This window comes from Sinocyclocheilus rhinocerous, unplaced genomic scaffold, assembly GCF_001515625.1.
Source record: "Sinocyclocheilus rhinocerous isolate Xijiao unplaced genomic scaffold, SAMN03320098_v1.1 scaffold865, whole genome shotgun sequence".
Classification (NCBI taxonomy): Eukaryota; Metazoa; Chordata; class Actinopteri; order Cypriniformes; family Cyprinidae; genus Sinocyclocheilus; species Sinocyclocheilus rhinocerous.
This window is the reverse complement of record NW_015646167.1, coordinates 793,691-812,976: the sequence shown is the minus strand read 5'-3', so window position 1 is coordinate 812,976 and position 19,286 is coordinate 793,691. Positions and strand designations below refer to the sequence as shown.

Genomic DNA, 19,286 nt, shown 5'->3' with positions numbered 1-19,286 from the left:
TTTTTTCAAGATATTGTTTTTGCTGCTAAATTATACAGTCAGCTAGTTTAATTTCATAGCTTATATATTTTTATTCAAATGTAGTTTTTCTCTGTAATGAGGAAGTGAGTATTTAGTGGATTGCGTTTAACAAAGGGTTAAAAAGAGTCACCATTAGTTCCACAAACACAGTATTGGTATTCTGTAGTGGTGTAGAAAAAAAGTAGTGCTGGTGTTGGATCGGTATTGGCCGATTCTTAGAATTTGGAATACTCTATGTCAGAGGTTCTCAAAGTCTACATTCAAAGGTCCAAATTAGGGATGGGCGATATCTTATCGTTTGCGATATACCGGTAAAAATTCTCCCCACGATAAGAATTAGTCTTCCTGTGATGATAACGATAAAGTCTAGTTGTTGACATATTTCTGTGTGTGACAGTGCGGAGCGACATCACGGAAAGCGGACGTGAAATTGAGGAGGAGTAGCTTATATCGCTAAATGAGGAGCTCGAGCTGTAACTGGTTTGGTTAGGGCTGTACAGTGCACAAAAAATCGGTCTGAATAAATGTACTACAGTAGCACGTGTGCGATGCAGTTTGCATGTGTATGAGCCTGTTTACAAAACTGTTGTCCAACAAAGATATAATTTATTGACATGCTTTTTCTCCAAATTAACTTAATAACAGTCGAGTGTTTGAAATACTTCTTTTTGCGACCAGACGTAGTTTCATATTACAGAATGATAGTATTACACTGAACAAAATTATAAACGCAACACTTTTGTTTTTGCTCCCATTTTTCATGAGCTGAACTCAAAGATCTAAGACTTTCTATGTACACAAAAGGCCTATTTCTCTCAAATATTGTCCCATACAGTAAAACTGCACATTTTAGAGTGGCCTTTTCTTGTGGCCAGCCTAAGGCACACCTGTGCAATGATCATGCTGTCTAATCAGCATCTTGGTATGCCACACCTGTGAGGTGGATGGATTGTCTTGGCAAAGGAGAAGTGCTCACTAACACAGATTTAGACAGATTTGTGAACAATATTTGAAAGAAATAGGCCTTTTGTGTACATAGAAAAAGTCTTAGATCTTTGAGTTTAGCTCATGAAAAATGGGGGCAAAAACAAAAGTGTTGCGTTTATAATTTTGTTCAGTGTATATACAGTGATAAAGGCCATGTCGATTAACATTGCATTATAACTATACTTATAAAAATACCCAAGATTGAAGAACAACGATAAACCATATATTTTGTGCAGTCGTATGTTTATTTTCCTCAAGTTTCATCAGTTAAAATGTCCCTACCTCCATTGTGCGTTTTATTCAGCGATAACTGGATACCTTCCTGGAGCATAGTCAGTAGTATTTCTTCTGCTATGGATATGTGGAGTTTCTGTGCAAGAGCGCCCTCCGGCTTCCAGTATGAATTAAAACAGTCTTTACATTACGTGTGAACTCATTAATGCTCACCCTATTTTGGGTAAACATAGGAAAGATAATACTTTTCTTAAAAGAAACAGGATTCCCTGAATTATCGTCATTGATATCGTTATCGTAATAAATGCCAGAAATACCGTGATATATTTTTAAACCCATATCGCCCATCCCTAGTCCAAATCTGAATTTTCATCCGTCAAAGGTTCGGACTGGAACAATTGGTTATTACAAAACTTGTTTTTAATAAACATACATAACATGCATAACAAATAAGCATTATATAAAAAAATTAATAAAGCGCCCTTTGCATTAAATACATTTATAACAAGTGCAAAAGTGGCAAAAAATTAATTTAAGTGTCAGCAATAGAGGTCGACCGACAAGGGGTTTTCTCTGGCCGATGCAGATATTTAGAAATCAGGGCAGCCGATGGCTGATATATGATGTTAATTTTTTTGGCCGATATGTTTGGCTGATTTTCACCCTTTTATCTCATAAAAGAGAGTTTGAGTAAATGATTACTGCAGGGCACAAGATGGTAATAGTAGTAGTAGTAGTAGCCTATTTCAGAGTAATAATATCATTACATTGTCCATTTGATTCAACTACGTGTATTAATTTTTCAGTTCACAAAAACAAAGTTAATTGCAATTCAGATGTCTCCTGTTGGCTATGTATGAAGACCAACAGTCCTTAGAAAAATTAACCATGGTTTTATTATAGTAAAAGTGTAGTAACCAAGGTTTTTGGGGTATTGACAATCATTTATATAACCAGATTTACTACAAATACCATGGTTAAACTATGGTTAGTGTAGCAAAACCATGCTTAATTTGTGGTTACAATAGTTTTAACTATTGTATGTTTTTAAGTAAAACCATGGTTAATTTTCGTAAGTGAATATCTACAGATATTTTAATACGTAGTGCAGATCATAACACTGTCTATCTGATATCTTAATGTAACGTTGATATTTAAATTCACAAAAAAACAAAAAACAAAACACTTGTTTCTTTTTGACAGCAAAATACAACAAAGAATATCGTTTACATTAGCGCGTCAATTCTCTCTCTCTCTCTCTCTCTCTCTCTCTCTCTCGCTCTGCGTGTGTGTGAAACAAAGCAACGGGGAGTCGTGCGCCTTCACACTAGAGTTTACGGTACGTTAAATACAGGTGCGTTGCACATCCATTCAGATGAACTGAAAAACAGCACAGATCGCTTGACGGAGAGTGAAACTCTGAAGCGCTCAGTCAGAGTGTTCTGTGAGTGAAAATATATCTGTGCTACACTTATACTTAACCTCCAACTCACACACTGACAAGTAAAATCTGAGAATTTATTAGCAATTGGCTAATATTAGACATCATTTAGTCGCCCAGAGTAAGATTTAGTCGCATATGCGAGTGATTTACTCGCAATGTAGAGGGTTGTGTTAGTTGTTTTGTGCAACTAACGCACCAGTTGCACCCCCTAAGGACGGCCGTGACTGTAAGTATATGATTCATTCTGAAAATGTTTTAACTCGTATACCATGTTATCTTTGAAAGCTGGAGTGATAACTCATTATCCATAAATTGTAGTTGAGCAGCTTGGTTGTGTTTGGCCTTAGCGTGGACGCTGTCATAACATTTGTAGTATCTCTTCTGACACACTGGCATTTTGTCTTTAAATAATTTTTATTTTGTCTAAATAAATCTTGTACAAAATTAGGAGAGCAGCCCATCAGTTCTGTGAAATCACAGTATTTAATGATTTGTATTTAATGTAACATATTTAAAGAAACGGAAAATACACTGTACATGTTATAAGAAAAAATTTAACAAAATATTTTTGACAATGTTTTAAGAGAAATGTGCTGATTATTTTATAAGGCGAATGGTTTTTGTTATACAAATAGGTGTACATGCACATCATTTTTGGATATATGAATTTGATTATTTCATAAATGTCAAGTACTGAAATTGACTCATTTAAATGGATTGTGCTATAACAGTTGCATTAAATATATAGCATCAGAAATTGACAAACATGCTGTATCTGGCTTTAAAATATGTAAATCAGTTATCTTGCCTACCTTTGTCTGTCATAAAGATTTAAATATATATATATTTTTTGGTCTATAATGTGTAGTGTGTTCTTAAACAACATTCCATATCTCCAGTACAACAGAAGTATAGTCCTTCCCTCTACACCCACACTTTCCCCTTCCCTTCTCCTTTCCCAGATTGCTGTCCACAGCAGCCCCCTGTCAAGCCACGGTGCTGGGTAGCTGGAAGGTTCTTGTAGACGGCACGACTGTACGGAATAAAACACAGACCCAGCTGAAGGTGACGAGCAAGCCGGCAGTACGCAGCCAAGGCCAGAACCAGGAGTGGAGTCACTAGCAAGAAACCCACAACCAGCAGAGCCACACATCCACCATCAGTCAGTAGATCCGAACAGTACAGTGATGAACCCTGTGACCGCACCTGAAAAGAGAGACATTTGACTGGTGTGGACCTGTGTGGGGTAAAGGATGAGTGGTGGAATGCATGTAGGCGTAGCTGAGGAGGGTCAAAGAGAAATTAAGTGTCCCTAGAGGAATGCATCTCTGAGGTGTGGACAGACAAAGAACACAGACACTGGACAAGAATGTCTGCCAACAGCATATATGCTTGTTTTCTTTAGTGGGTTGATCGTTTGTTACTTCTAAGGTAGAGTTTTTTTATTTCTAATTTTTATTATTATATGACAGAAGACCACTGTTGGCCTGATTCACTAAAACCTCTGAATATCACCATTGCTTTGTAAAAAAAATTCCTAGCAAAAGTATTGCTAAAATTTGCAAACATTAGTATTAGAAGTGCAGTTGACATTGTGACATTGTTTGAAATATATATAAGCTTCTAAAGATTGTTTCTCTCTTTGAGCTTCTCTGTGCCTGATCACTAGCAAAATTCTGCATCAGTCTGCCTGAACCTACAATAATAGTATATGCACAGAGACTTCAAATATACATTATTCTTCATTTTAGTTATTTTGGTTAAGTGGCATTGCACAGGATGGAAAGAACTGAGGCATAAAAATACCCCCGCATTCTTCATCTATCCATTTTAAGATTGAGGGATGGAGAGCAATAGACAGGAAAAAAAGAGTGACTGAGTAAACAGAGTAGGAGGTAGAAAACTGATAAAGCCCATCTGCATTTTAAGCTGCACTTTCTCACTCTGACAGGTTTCTTCACTCAAAGAGATGCTTGTAAAAATCACATCCATACAGTTTATGATCACAACAACAACGTTTGTCAGGCATCTACATTGTCATCTGAGGAGATTACAAAGATTAAACAAGTGTTTTTTTTTACTCTAAAAGATGACATTTTTTGCAAATGAACTCTTCATATATATATATATATATACAGTGCCGTGAAAAGGTTTTTGCCCCCTTCCTGGTTTTTCAGATCATCAATTGTTTGCATATTTGTCACACTTATAACCTGAGTAAATACAAACTGCAGTTTTGAAATTATGATTTCATTTATTAAGGGAAAAAAGCTGTCCAAACCTGCCTGGCACTACGTGAAAAAGTAATTGCCCCTTAAATCAAATAACTGGTTGTGCCACACTTTGCAGAAACATCTGCAATCAAGTGTTTGTGATAACTGGCAATGAATCTTTCACATCGCTGTGGAGGAATTTTGGCCCACTCTTCTTTGCAGAATTGTTTTAATTCAGCCACATTGGAGGGTTTTCGAGCATGAATGGACTGTTTAAGGTCATGCCACAGCATCTCAATTGGATTTAAGTCCGGACTTTGACTTGGCCACTCCAAAACCTTAATTTTGTTTTTCTTGAGCCATTCAGAGGTGCACTTGCTGGTGTGTTTGGGATCACAAACCACAAACTGACGGCTGGACATTCTCCTTCAGGATTTTCTGATAGAGAGCAGAATTCATGGTTCCATCAATTACTGCAAGTTGTCCAGGTCCTGAAGCTGCAAAGCAGCCCCAGACCATCACACTACCACCACCATGTTTGACTGTTGGTATGATGTTCTTTTTATGAAATGCTATGTTGGTTTTACGCCAGATGTAACGAGACACACACCTTCCAAAAAGTTCAACTTTTGTCTCATCAGTCCACAGAATATTTGCCCAAAAGTCTTATTTTCCCAAAAGTCTTGGGGATAAACAAGATATTTTTTGGCAAATGTGAGACAAGCCTTTGTGTTCTTTTTGGTCAGTATTGGCTTTTGCCTTGGAACTCTTCCATGGATGCCGTTTTTGCCCAGTCTCTTTCTTATTGTTGAATTATGAACACTGACCTTAATTGAGGCAAGTGAGGCCTGCAGTTCTTTAGATGTTGCTCTGGGCTCTTTTAGGACCTCCTGGATGAGTCGTTGTTGCGCTCTTGGAGTAATGTTGGTAGGCCGGCCTACCAAAGTGGTGAACCTGGGAAGGTTCACCACTGTTCCGGCAGTAATCAGGCCTGGGTTTGGCTAGTGAAATTTAACTCCGCTTTGTAAAATAATGTGGTTAATCACAGATCTTTCATGATTTAGCAGGAGGGGGCAATATATATATATATATAATATAAATCTATAGTATGTCTATTTATGAAGACATACAATATAGATTATATATGTCTATATATAATCTTCATATATAATATACACACTTGTCTTTGTACTCCTCACCTGGTTGCCACCACACACGCTTGACACCATCTGAATCAAAGAAGTTTATGTTGGTCTCATCAGACCACAGGACATGGTTCCATTGTGATTGTTTTTATCAGCTGTTTAAACTGTCATTCTGACGGCACCCATTCACTGCAGAGGATCCATTTGTGAGCAAGTGATGTAATGCTGAATTTCTCCAAATCTGTTTAGATGAAGAAACAAGCTCATCTTCATCTTGGATGGCCTGAGGGTGAGTAAATCTTCTCAAAGCTAGAAATCAGCCACAGTTCTTTTTCAGTATGTCTCTAAAGTATGAGGGATTCCAGTTGTCTGTAGAACTGGCGTGTGTGCTGATAAGATTAGAGCTGAACGGAGTAGTTTCAGGGAACTGGCCTTGATGTTGACCAGGGGCGATTCTAGGATTTTCATTTTAGGGGGGCTCAGCCCCCAGTAAGGGTATAATAATAATAATAGTAATAGCCTAATAATAAAAATATATAAATCAAAAATTTGTATTAATAGGGGTCGTATACTAAACTTATTGCAGTATTCCACTGTATTGCATAGACAGGTATAACATTTGAGTACTGAATAAGCCAAATTTAAGTCTTCATGATCTCACACACATAACCTGTTTACTGTACAAACACAACATTTTACTGTTTGCATTTCTAGTACAACCCTCTTTCCTTAGCTCAAGTATGCAAACCTCTTTGCCACATGCACTGGAACATGTATTATATTGAAAGTTACATTTTCGAATGAAAATAGCAACATGATCGTTTTATAAAAAGAACTGCACAGATGCAATCTATCGATAAACACACACCTTGTCTGTTTCTCGCTCTGCGCCGCCACGGTCTTCGGATTGAAAAAGAACGCGCTGAAAGACGGGGAGGAGCCAAAGTCGTTTCATATGAAATTTAAAGGGGACTGAGGCGATCACGAATTCGTGTACAGTTTATGGAGCTAATCGCAAAGTTTTAGGGGGGCTGAGTAGTCATTACTATAGTAGTCATGCTATAGCCCCCCTAAAAATGGCCTAGCAGTGCCCATGATGTTGACCATATGTTTAGAAAGGATCCAACACCTACAGAGAAATGCGGTAAGTCTTTTAGATATGGTCTTAAATTATGCACATTTATTCATTAGTTGGAATTAATGTTTATAAATTATCCTATTATGCGCCTTGACAGAAACCTGAGTAGTTAACTTATATGAAACCGCAAACTCTTTACTCCATGGTTTAATACCATGGTGGTCTGTTGCTCCTTACAGATCTTTGGATTTACCTCTCTTTCATAGACTGTCTGGTGTCACATGGGGACTAATTGGTCTGAGTGGCTATTGATCTTGGATATTAAAGGTCTGGTAATTGGAGTGGCTATTGATCTTGGATATTAAAGGTCTGGTAATTGGAGAGGTCAGAAGAATTCAGCCTTTATTTACACACATTGACCCTTACAGACCCATGGGTGCTCTGTGAAGATAATTTAAGCATTTTTCTTCTAGCAAGAGATGAAGAGCCTGTAATAGTGAGATGCAGGGTCTGTATCTTGCAGAAACTTGTCTGTTAATTCTGTAGTAGAGTTTGAGAGTCTTTTTTTGAAAATGAACAGAGCTGGTACAGTGGAGAAGCAGTAGATCTACTCTTCTGTGGGTCAAAGTGCAAGAATGTTGAGGGCGGTCACTATACGACATTGTGAGAAAAAGTTTTTTAAAACTCCAGTAATCCACTTCTGTCCTGAAAACACTCCTCGTCTGATGTCATCCTCCCAACTCCTGACCTGCCCCTGCTGCTGCACTCAGACTGCTGAGAAATGCCCAAGATTAAGAGATTACTTGGTGAATCAAAGAGAAACAGAGGCCAAACTCCCATAAATCCCTAGAAGAATATCTCTGAATCATGATTAGCTTTTATTCTTTCCCAGTCTTTTTCCCAGATTATAAATGACATTCCTTTAGCAGCTACATTGTCTCAGGGACCAAATTTTCAATACGTTTTAAGCATCAATGACTGTTTTTAAATTGATTTTATTGACCCAAAATCTAAATATAAAAGTTGCATAGCTTTTGCTGTGAAGGCTCCATTATTAAGCAATAGTCTTCCCATTGATATTAGATCTGCAAAATCTCAAATCTCATTTAAAAACTCATTTGGATAGATTTAGTTTTATTACTTTTGAAGTTTTGTCTATCTTTTGATTTAAGTGTTGTTGTCATTATTATTATTATTATTATTATTATTATTAATAATAATTTATTTATTAAATTAACTCTCTCCACTTTCCATCCTAAATACTGGTTGTGTGTCATATATTTAATATGCAGTTTGTATATTACATAGTAAATTGCTCCAAAGGTAATAAATATACAGAGTAAAGTTTAATGTATGTGTAAAATGACTAAGAAAAATTTGTTTTTTATTATTTCATTATTATTTCACTATTCTTACAAAAATCCTCAACCTGGTTTATTTACTTAAATCATATACATAATAAATTCAAATAATTATATATGATCATATATAAAATAATATAATAATAAATTATCAAATAATTTGTTTTCTGTAAGTCCACCCTCTGACCCGTAGAATAAAACAGCTTTTATTTTGCTACCGTGGACCTACATAAATGTCATCTTCACATGAGAAATGAAAAACATTGAGCTGCATGTTTACTGTCGTATCCAAACTCATTTGCTCACTTCCTTCAAAAACAGCCTTTTCATATTGTGTGTATTGTATGTTATTTTGTATATTGTGACCAGTTTGGTGGACTTCTCCCAGTTCTTACCGTTGAATGACAGATGAAGCCGAACACCACCATGACAATAGCAGGAGTGAGGATGAGCCCGAAAACCAACCCGGCCAGGCATGCATTGATAGCTGCAATCACCAGGTTCTGCGCTGTCACAAGCACTGAACACGCCCAGCAGTCCAGAGAGCCCCGGAGCTCCAGCGGAGCTTCACCTCCCCCAGCCTTTGCAGCAGAGTAAGGTGGCGGCACAACCACTCCAGACCCACCTACTGGGGTCCCGGCTTGCACAGTAAAGGCCAAGAAGTTTGTGTGTTGGAGACTGGTGTGATTGTCATGGTGATGGTGATGATGGCTGTTGGTTGGGAGCTCTTCAGAGAGGTCGAGGGCCTGGTGATGAGTCCCCTTCTCCAGTGTGCCACTCATGCTCATCCCGATCTGAAAGTGATAGAGAATGAAGGACTTTACTAATGACTTCTTTTTAAATTGTGAAAGGATAGCAGGACCATTTAGACTTTTTTTAAGCTTGAAAAATGTTTTTAAATCTTAAATCATACAAGCCTCCTTTTAATGGTGAATTTGCTCAAATTTGAAAGTGGCCATAGATGGAGCTTCAGTCCCCATCTTTCACCTCAGCCCTCTTAAAATCTGAGATTAAAATCTATTTAGCGGTCAACACTCTGAAAAATTTGAAAACAGACACTCTGAAACCAGTGGCTGCTCTAAGCTGTATGGGGTTAATTTCACTCTGAATCCTCTTCAGCAGTTATTTAAAAAACCTAGAAAATGTATTACATTAAATATTGTCAGTAGTGGATACGGCAAATTTGACAACTGCTTTGGACCATTTTCTAACTGCTTCAAAAAAGTTCAGAGCAAGGTTAAATCACTTACCGCCAGGAAACTAGGTCTGTGATCTTTTAATTAGGTCTTTTATCAGAGACTGATTGTTATCTGAAAGCTAACTGGCCCTTTGGAGGAAATTAATTGGTATGTGAGTGTGTTTGGAACAACATTGGTGATACGATCAAGTGATGAAGAGTGAGAGGCCTCGACATTGCAGTAACCCTCACCTCTGGGGATTTCATCACTTTTACCTCCAATATTTTTTATTTTATTTTTTTTAATTGTGTATTGGTGAATCTCACAAAGAACATGTCTAGGTGTCACATTTCACCCCAAATAACAAATTATATTGTTAGTAAATAAAATTAAGCTCAACTATTAATTCAAGGTGTTGTTTATTTGTTCTGTCTTTAACTTTGAAAAATTCCTTAAAATAAAGTATTAAAAAAGCACCCTCCCCCAATCACTGTAATGTTTCACTTTTAAATTGGTTTGAAATGTTCATTTAGCATAAATTTTAAAGTTTATTGTAAAATAGTAATGCGAGTCATCCTGTCAGGATGCAATGATTGTTAGAAAAATAAACATGGGATCCCTCGAGCATAAATGAAGGGTGGTACAACAAATGCTACTATGATGTATAAATACTTTTATTTTTAATTTTTTCTTTCTTTCAGGTTGTCAGCTCCAGTAAACTGTGGAGGGCTACCCCTCTTCATTGCTTAGACCGTTAGACTGACCATCCAGACAGGACTCCAGAACAATAGACCGAGGTCAAACTACATAAATACTTAACACGCCATACAGCTGTGGCCTCAGTGCCATATGCAAAACATCTAAAAATGGATGCAGGATGGTCTACGACTCTTTCTCTCTCTCTCACACACACACACACACACACACACACGCGCGCACATGCACTCTCACCCTTAAACACTAGATCCTGAATATGCCATCAGTGGTGAGGGAGACGTGCACACGTTTCTGCGCTTGCTGACCGTTGTGTTGCCTTCCTGCCTTTGTATTCTGTTTGTTAGTGCATATACAGCGGGTGACTCAACATATAACACTAGATCACCACTCACAGGAAACGTGAACACAAGCGCACAGCACACCATGCCAAACCTGGATAACACCAGACTGCTCCACCCGCTAACTCTGTTTCCACATTTCTGGGAATCACACAATTGAGAATTAACTTGGAGCCAAAACATTGGGGCTATAACCTAGATGCAACCATTTTTATGCATGCATAAAGCTGAAATTAACGTAATTCATACTCTAAACCCATTCATTAAAAATAGGTTCAAGGTGGAATGGGTTTTACTTTTCTATTTGCATTAGAAGGTCTGATGTGGCTTCAGTACTTTATTATTTAAATTGATTTGACATTTTTTTTAACCAATATATGGTTTTGCCTGACGAGGTATTGTAAATGATGCAGCCTATATTACTTAACTTGGTTAACAGTCTTTCATTAGATGTTACAGATATGCACCACTCAACTCTAGATTACGCAGAAGTGCATGTGTAGTTACTGCTGAGCTAACGGTTATGTTAATTAATGTTAAAGGAGTAATCAAACAGATAGGTGTATCAGAGTAAATTCCAAACATTCCCGTTGTAGACTCTGATAGGTCAGTCTCACATGCACCTTATCAAGCCCTCCGCACCCTCCACTCACCCAATGGTGTGACTCCAGTGGTCCTCTTCTTTTTGTTGCTTTTGTCTAACACGACATGCACTCCTTGTTTTGTTTTTTTCAAGTTTGTTTGGAATTCCTTGTTCAAAAAGTTCTAGAATTTCTAAAACTCTAAAAAATGTTTCTCCTTGTGTGCAAGTCTGATCGTTGCTCTCATTTCTTGTGTTCTCTGAAGTGTAGTTGGTATTGTCTCAGATTTGCTGTATATTGTCCACTGTCTCTCTTTCTCTGTGAAGCAGACTGAGATATGGATGTGTCCTGCCTGGCAGTTATAGCAGTGCCTTTCTCTGTGCCTCCTTCATGCCCCCTCCCCTTACTTGCCCTTTTCGTCTCGCTCTATCTTCACTCTTTGGTGGGGGAAGGAATGTTTATTTAAAGAGCTGAAGTGAGGACTTTAATTACTCCTGATGGATAGAGAGGACATGAAACCACTTCACATCTTCCAAACCTCCGTTCTTCTCTGCTCATTCCGTAAACTGCACTGACCACATGGCTGTGTGAGTGTTTGTTTTCCTGTAATCATGTGTTGGTTTGGTTGATATTGCCATCTCGTGATATGATATCCATCATTCTCCACCTATAATGCAATTGTTATGCAACAATCGCTGGTCTTTTAGGGGACATCCCTGTTGAAAAGCCAGCATATGCAGGTTAGGTATGTTTTGAATCATGGCAGCTGGTTTGAGCTGGTCCTTAGTTGATCATGAGCTGGTTATAAGCTGGTTTAAACTGGTCATGTGCTGGTTCTAAGCAACTAGCTCCTGCTCAGGACCAGCTCAGAACCAGCTTAACTTTCCAGTTAACAGCCATGATTCTTAGCCACCAGTCCAATTATTTATATATATATATATATATATAAGATCTTTAACGGTTAACATTAAAGTTGAAAATTTGATGTGACTAAGGCTAGTTTAGGGTCTTTTGATTTCGTAGGCCACATGGGATGAGAACAGAAAGGATCACAAACAACTGATGGCAAGGACAGATTGAGAGAGCTGAAAGAAGAGTGGGGCAGCATGGTTTCGCCTTCTAGATGAAAAGAATATATGAAAATGCAGTGGGAGTGGTTGCACATGGGAGGAATAGAGTAAATGTTTGGTTGCGTAACTGATAAGAGCCCATCTGTGGTAGAAATCAGACAGATCAATGTCTGTCAGATATGATTTCCCTCTGCTTTCTAGAGTCTGTGTTTACTGTTTCTGTTCCCCTGAGTAGTGACCCCTGACTTCACTCAAAGCAGGGCAGTTTAAGATAAATCCTGTGCTAATATGCAATATATATGAGCACTGAACAGGATGCAACCAGGAGAAGAGTGACATGATTTTTTAAGGAAAAATAATCTTTGAAGTGAAACTAATATTGATAAATGCTGTTGTGCAAATTATATCCCGTCATAGTTTGCACTTAATAGTTTTTTTTTTTTATAGACTAAACATGTCTTTGAGTAATTCACATTCACCAGCCTCTGGTTTGTGGCAAGTGCTATTTTGAGTTCACCACAGTGATGCTTGTCTTCAAGCTTTGTACATTAAACAAGGATTTGGCTTTCTGAATGGAGCAAAATTGAGCAATGTGATAAAGGAAGGGTGAAAAGAGCTTCCTATACTTACAGGAAGTAGGAAATCCGCAAGCCTGTGCAATGTTAACCTCTGAATGAACCTCTAATGTTGTTCATCGTCTGTTTTATTACGTCTTAAATTGATTTTTCCGTACATTTCTGCCATATGTACATTAATTGACAGTCACCACTGATAAGCTACCACTAAATATTGTAGAAACTTAATTTTCTGTAAAGTTGCTTTGCAATGATTTGTATCGTGAAAAGCGCTGTACAAATAAACTTGACTTGACTTTTTGAACTCTTTACTTGAGGTCCTGGATAGTTTGTGTTGCTACTTCTAAGTCACTTTGGATAAAAGTGTCTGCTAACGTATTGGGAGTATTATGATGGGAGTAAATTTCTGCAATAACAGAGCATGAATTATAATTTGTTACAAAATAATTTATCAGTTGGACTGAACGCTTGATGTATCTGACCATCATTTCATTATGTCCGGCCCTCATGGGTGTGTTAATATGGAACACTTAAAAGCTGCTTCATGAAGTGACAATTCTTGTGCCAAAAGTTTAGTGATAGGGCGTGCTACTGAGAGCTGATCACAAACGTAAACTAGCTCTAGTTCCTCTGAACCTGCCTCAGCAGAGAAGAACAGGAAAGAACTTTGATAGGGATGAACCTGACACGAAAACATGAGATGAATAAACAAGGATAAATATTCAACTGTAGATAACAGTGTGCCTGGTACGAGTTGATGAATTGGCAGTATAAGTCAACAATAGTGTGGGAAACATTTTTATTTTTATAAAACGTGATGCAAATTGGTAACACTTTACAATAAGGTTCCATTAGTTAATGCATTAACATGAACAATACATTTTTACAGTATTCATCTTTGTTAATGAAGATAGTTATTCACTGTTAGTTCATGTTAATTCACAGTGCATTAACTAATGTTGACAAGCACGTTTGATTTTAATAATGCATTAGTAAATGTTGAAATTAACATGAACCTAGAATGAACAATACTGCTACAGCATTTAGTTAATGTTAACTAAAGTAGTTAACTAATGAACCTTATTAGTTTTGCCAAAAAATGTAAACTTAAAATATAAGCAACCTGATGACAAATATAAGACTTTGTATTTGGATTCCATCTTGCTAATGCCCCTTTAAGAAATGTTTTGAGGTATGGTATGTCAATGTTTTTGGCTCTTATATATATACAGTAGGTAGTATATAAATGTATTTTTTCCCCCCGTTACTGCTTTAAATCTCCCTTCTACTGTTATAAGTACTGGGCTTTGTTTGTGTCATGTTAGAAAGTAATAAAATATCATGAAGGCTTTTGAAACCTTATGCTTTGACTGAATGAATACAGAGACATGGCACAGATCAAAGTTTATCAAAAGCATTTAATATTATTCAGAGTAATCATATCAATGTCACACGAATTCACAAAGTGTTTAAGACATGTCTGGCTCAGTTTGCTTCGTGTGAATTCCAAAACAGTGCAGATTTTAAATAACCACAAAAATAAAATAAAAATGAGGAATAGAGGAAAGTGTGTATATTGCAACAGGAACAAATATTTCTTAAAAAAAAGAAAAAAAAGAGTAGCTCTAGTAGAACTCAGCACCATCTATACTCAAAACCATTTTCCTGATAATACATTAATTATTTCATGCTAACGCCTCTAAAGCTGTAAAAAATGACTATATAAATCAAAAACAATAATGCGTTAAATCCCCTTTCACAATGTGACTCATTCCAGTAAAATGCCGCAATTTACAGCTCAGTATGATTTTTCGCCATACGGTTTAGGTTTATGACAACCCACTGCATACTGTGTATATAGAAAGTTTATGCCTGCTGTAGTCAGCATGGCAAATGTGTCCTCAAATGAACAGCATTTACAACAGAACAGAAGCACCACTGTATGTGTAAGAGTGTCAAAAACTGTTTTTAGCCCCAATTCATGAATCACCTGAATTCATGGCAGAGTAGCTGCTAATCTAGGCTCAGAATTACTGACATCAGTCCAACTCACCATCTTTAGTCAAAAACAAAACGAAAGCTTCAGAGAGCACAGGTCTAATTTGAGAACTCATATGAACATGGGGCCTGGATTTAATCTTTCTTTTTGTCTCTCTCTCGTTTTTTTCCTTCAAAATAAACATTTAAACTGGCAAGTGAGCAGGTGTTCAAATACATAACAGTGATCACATATACGTCACCTGTTAATTTATGTGGGGAAAACTGTCTTTTTTAAACATTTGTGTATAACAGACAACTTCCGAATTAAAATCTACCCTCTGTGCCCTACAATCTACATGGACAAAGAGTCAGTTATGAGAGATTTAATATATATAAACAGTAAAGATATTTAAAGGGGCAAGCACCAAAACTAAAATTAAAAAGAATCAGCACCCTTGAAATCTTACAGAGGATTAAGTAACAATAGAACCCCTTAATAAGTCTCTGATAACCATGTTGAGGCAGGGGAGAACATTTAATATCCAATAAATAGAAAAACATTTTAAATTAAAAAAATCAAAGAGATCTGTATAGAGGTGAGAAACAATTCACTTAACAAAACAGATGAAACCGAACAATTATACACACAAAATGCAGGAAAAATGATTGATTAAAAATGAAATCCTAAAATGCTTATATAAACAACATTCCATATGAAAACTGAAAACATCTTTTAAAACCCGTATGTTTTGAAGCATTCTGATCAACTGTATTTCTTTTAATTCTTAATGCTTTAATAGCTCTATTATTAGTATTATTAATTTTTGTCTCTTCACTAAATACAAGTCACAAGGCCAATGTGGTATATATCTAGGCTGTTCTAGGTTTAAAAATAAATTATTGAGAAAAAAAAAAGCACCCACGAAAAGTACAAAGAGCATTTACACACACACACAAAAAGAGAGCAACATGAAAGAAAACTAAGAACAAAAGCCCAAATGGACAGGATCTCAGCAACTCTGCCGCTGGAAGCCGTGACCGCACCAAACTGTGTTCCATCTGAAGTCCCGCAGAGCCATTCCGAGGTTGGTACACGAGACCGACAGAAGTAAACTCGAGTCTTATTGGCTGATTGGTTCTGTAAACAATGCTGAATAAACTGGTTCTCGATTGGCTGTTCAACAAATATTAACAGTAGTAATTTTTTCTTTAAGTCTTAATTGGACTAAAATAAAAGATCTTGTCCTGCGAGCAGGCGTTTTGGTTATGGCTGTGTGAGGGAAAGGGATGAGACGTCCTCATTGGGAGCTGGAACCGGTAGCCTGAGAAAGCACATACAAATGACAGATGTTAGCTTTTTTTGAAGCTTTGTTCTTGTTTGTTCACATTGATAAAACATGTAGATGCACTCACCAGGCTGAAAGAGTCGTACACGTTCATGAGCTCCTCCATGCGGTATTGCTCCAGCACTACTACACTGGAGAGGTTTGGGTTGCGTTGTCGTGCACAGTCCTCACAGTGCACCACATACATCTTCCGACTGCCGTTCTCACTGGTCACAAACAGCAGGTCAAACACCTCCACCTGCACAAGAGCAAAACAAACACAAGCTCTTAAAGCCTGGGCCTTTTGTGACACCAAAAGAAAACAACTATTAGAATAACTAAAACTTGCATTATTGTTTTATAACTTGAGATGACACAGCTCAGGGTTTCTACGGACATGAACAAGTTAAATTTAAGACTTTTTAATACCACCTTATATGAAATTTAAGACCTAAACCTGTAATGGAAATACACATTTTATTAATTATTGTAATTTTTTATTTGTTTAAATAAAAAAGAAAACAAAATATCATTGCTGTAATAAATAATATTTATTACTACGATATAAAGTGAACTTTTCAACAATGAGTAAGTCATTGAGTCATTCATTCAACTGATTAAGTGTTATCACGCTGCTATCTTAAGGACTTTCGTGGACAGCTGACTCCTAAAGTTTTGAATATTCTTCATATTCTGTGTGGTGGTCAGATAGATAGGATAGGTCTTTTCCCACACTGTTTAATGCAGAACATGAATGCATTTAACCTGCAGTTACAAATGCATAAATAATGTTTTGATATATTAAACATAAAAAGTTGAATACTGATATTTGAAATGATTTTAAAAAAATGAAAAGATACTTTAAATGTGAAATTAAAAATGCCAGCAGGTGGCAGCCAGTCACTGTTAATAAGTGAGTCATTGCGATTGAACCGAATCATTTAAACGGTTGATTCATTCAAGAACGAAACACCGTCATGTTGCTCAGAGACACAAAACAGCGCTGTGGCTGTATTCGGGATGATTTTTGTTGGCGAAATAGAGCAAAAACAGCATTTATGAGTATACAAATAAGAAATGTTGAGGGGAAAAATGCATACTTTTCAAAATACTTCTCAACTAAACTACCAGGAAGTGGCGGGAAGTCACAATGAGTAAGTCATTGAGTCATTCATTCAACTGATTAAGTGTTATCACGCTGCTATCTTAAGGACTTTCGTGGGCACAAGACTTCACGTAATGCGTGCACTCTGTAGGTGTTTTGAATGGTTTTTTTCGTCGTGAGAATATTGAGCAAAATAGCTCACTTGTCATGGTGTTACTTAACTATATCATGTTATGAATAAACTAAACATTTTGAATTTTTACCTCCGTGTGTTTCTTCTGAGTTTGTGTGTGCTGTTACTGAAGTCACTTACAAAGAGACAAACAGAGTGTGAGCCTTAACACACGCGACCTTGATACCAGAAATATACTATCCATTATCAATTGCGGTTTACATTGAATGTAGGCTAATAAAATTAGAAGAATCATTCTTCGATACTTCGCTGGTTATTTTTTGTCACTTATGTTTTAATCAGGCTATTCTGGTCAGGCAGTTCTACCTGTATTCTGCTACTGCGATTCTCTCTGATGATGCAGTAACTAACGTTACCGCAAGGAAGAAAAAATCTTTGGTCTGTCCAATGATTGTAAAGTCATTAGGTCCGTCAGATTGAAGATATTTTAGCGGTAATGTGAGCAAAAATATTTAAGACCCATCGAATCCGAAATGATGCAGTAACTAACGTTACCGCAAGGAAGAAAAAATCTTTGGTCTGTCCAATGATTGTAAAGTCATTAGGTCCGTCAGATTGAAGATATTTTAGCGGTAATGTGAGCAAAAATATTTAAGACCCATCGAATCCGAATTTAAGACATTAAGACTTTTTAAGGCCTTATATTAGGAAAACGTTTTTTTAAGACATTTTAAGACTTTTTAAGGACCCGCGGACACCCTGACAGCTGTATGTTAATTATATTCTTTTTTTGGAATAGAATTCTGCAGGTCTTTGGTGGGTTTTTCTATGTTGAACCTGCCAATACTTTACAAATAATGAAGCACACTCAACTCACATCACACTCGTTACAGTAGTAGGCCGGCTCATCCTTCACTCTGCTCTGGTAGGAGATCTTCTTTCCTATTGCCACCAGCTGGTCCCTCAGAATCTGAATGTGCTTAATAGACTGGAGGAGACAGTGTCTGAAAAGGAGGAAATGCAAATGTATTAAATGTCCATACTACTTAATTGTGATGTAACTTGGTAAGAACAAGTCCATAATGCTACTGCATACTCACTTGATCATCTTGTAAGTGTCTGGGTCAGTGACTTTGACGTTGCGTGCCACGTTCCAGGATACGTGAATCATGGGAACGATGGATTTGACTTTCTTCACTTCGTTCCACTCAAATCTCTCTAAAGCCAACTGGTACTGATAAGCTACAAATGCAGAAAACATTTTTTTTTTCTTTTACATTTCTGTGCCCAGGATTTTAGTTTTACACATTTAGTTGCAACTGTTTATGTAATTATCATGACTGATAAAATGCAGTTTAAAGCAACTAGATTTTATTTGCCACTTAAAGTATGCTATTCCTGGCACACATCATGCATATGTTATTGTAATGACAATGAAAAAATCATAATTTTCAGCTACAGGCACTAAAACACCCGAAAGCCACCACTTTTTGAATGATAAACAGAACAGAGGTTCTTAAAAGGTTATTGTGTAGGTTACTCACAGTTGACAGGTCCCACATTCCAAGCAATGTTGTTGCACCAGCCCACGGCCTGAACCCAGTGTACAGTGCCTGCATTGATCCATACCAGATCTCCTGGCCTTTGGATGAACCGGTACACGGGGATGTTAGCGCGGTACAAGTCATCCAGAACCGGCCACCATGATCCTGTCAGGTAGTCGACGCCATGTCTGAGAGAAAATTCACAAACTTATTAATAAAGTATTTATTTTAACAAAAATATATAAGAATTAAACATT

General features: G+C 37.1%; 1 protein-coding gene across 1 annotated transcript in view; it reads right to left on the bottom strand.

Moving 5' to 3' along the window:
• Positions 1–14,342: 14,342 nt before the first annotated feature.
• LOC107707072 (lysine-specific demethylase 6B-like) overlaps positions 14,343–19,286 on the bottom strand; it is a 31,486-nt gene continuing 26,542 nt past the window's right edge. Inside the window, exons 19-23 of the mRNA XM_016510954.1 lie at positions 19,030–19,217; positions 18,586–18,727; positions 18,363–18,489; positions 16,336–16,506; positions 14,343–16,244 (exon numbers count right to left, since the gene is read on the bottom strand). Of these exons, the coding sequence (XP_016366440.1) occupies positions 16,221–16,244; positions 16,336–16,506; positions 18,363–18,489; positions 18,586–18,727; positions 19,030–19,217 (652 nt within the window). The 3' untranslated portion in view covers positions 14,343–16,220. The remainder of the gene's footprint in view (positions 16,245–16,335; positions 16,507–18,362; positions 18,490–18,585; positions 18,728–19,029; positions 19,218–19,286) is intronic.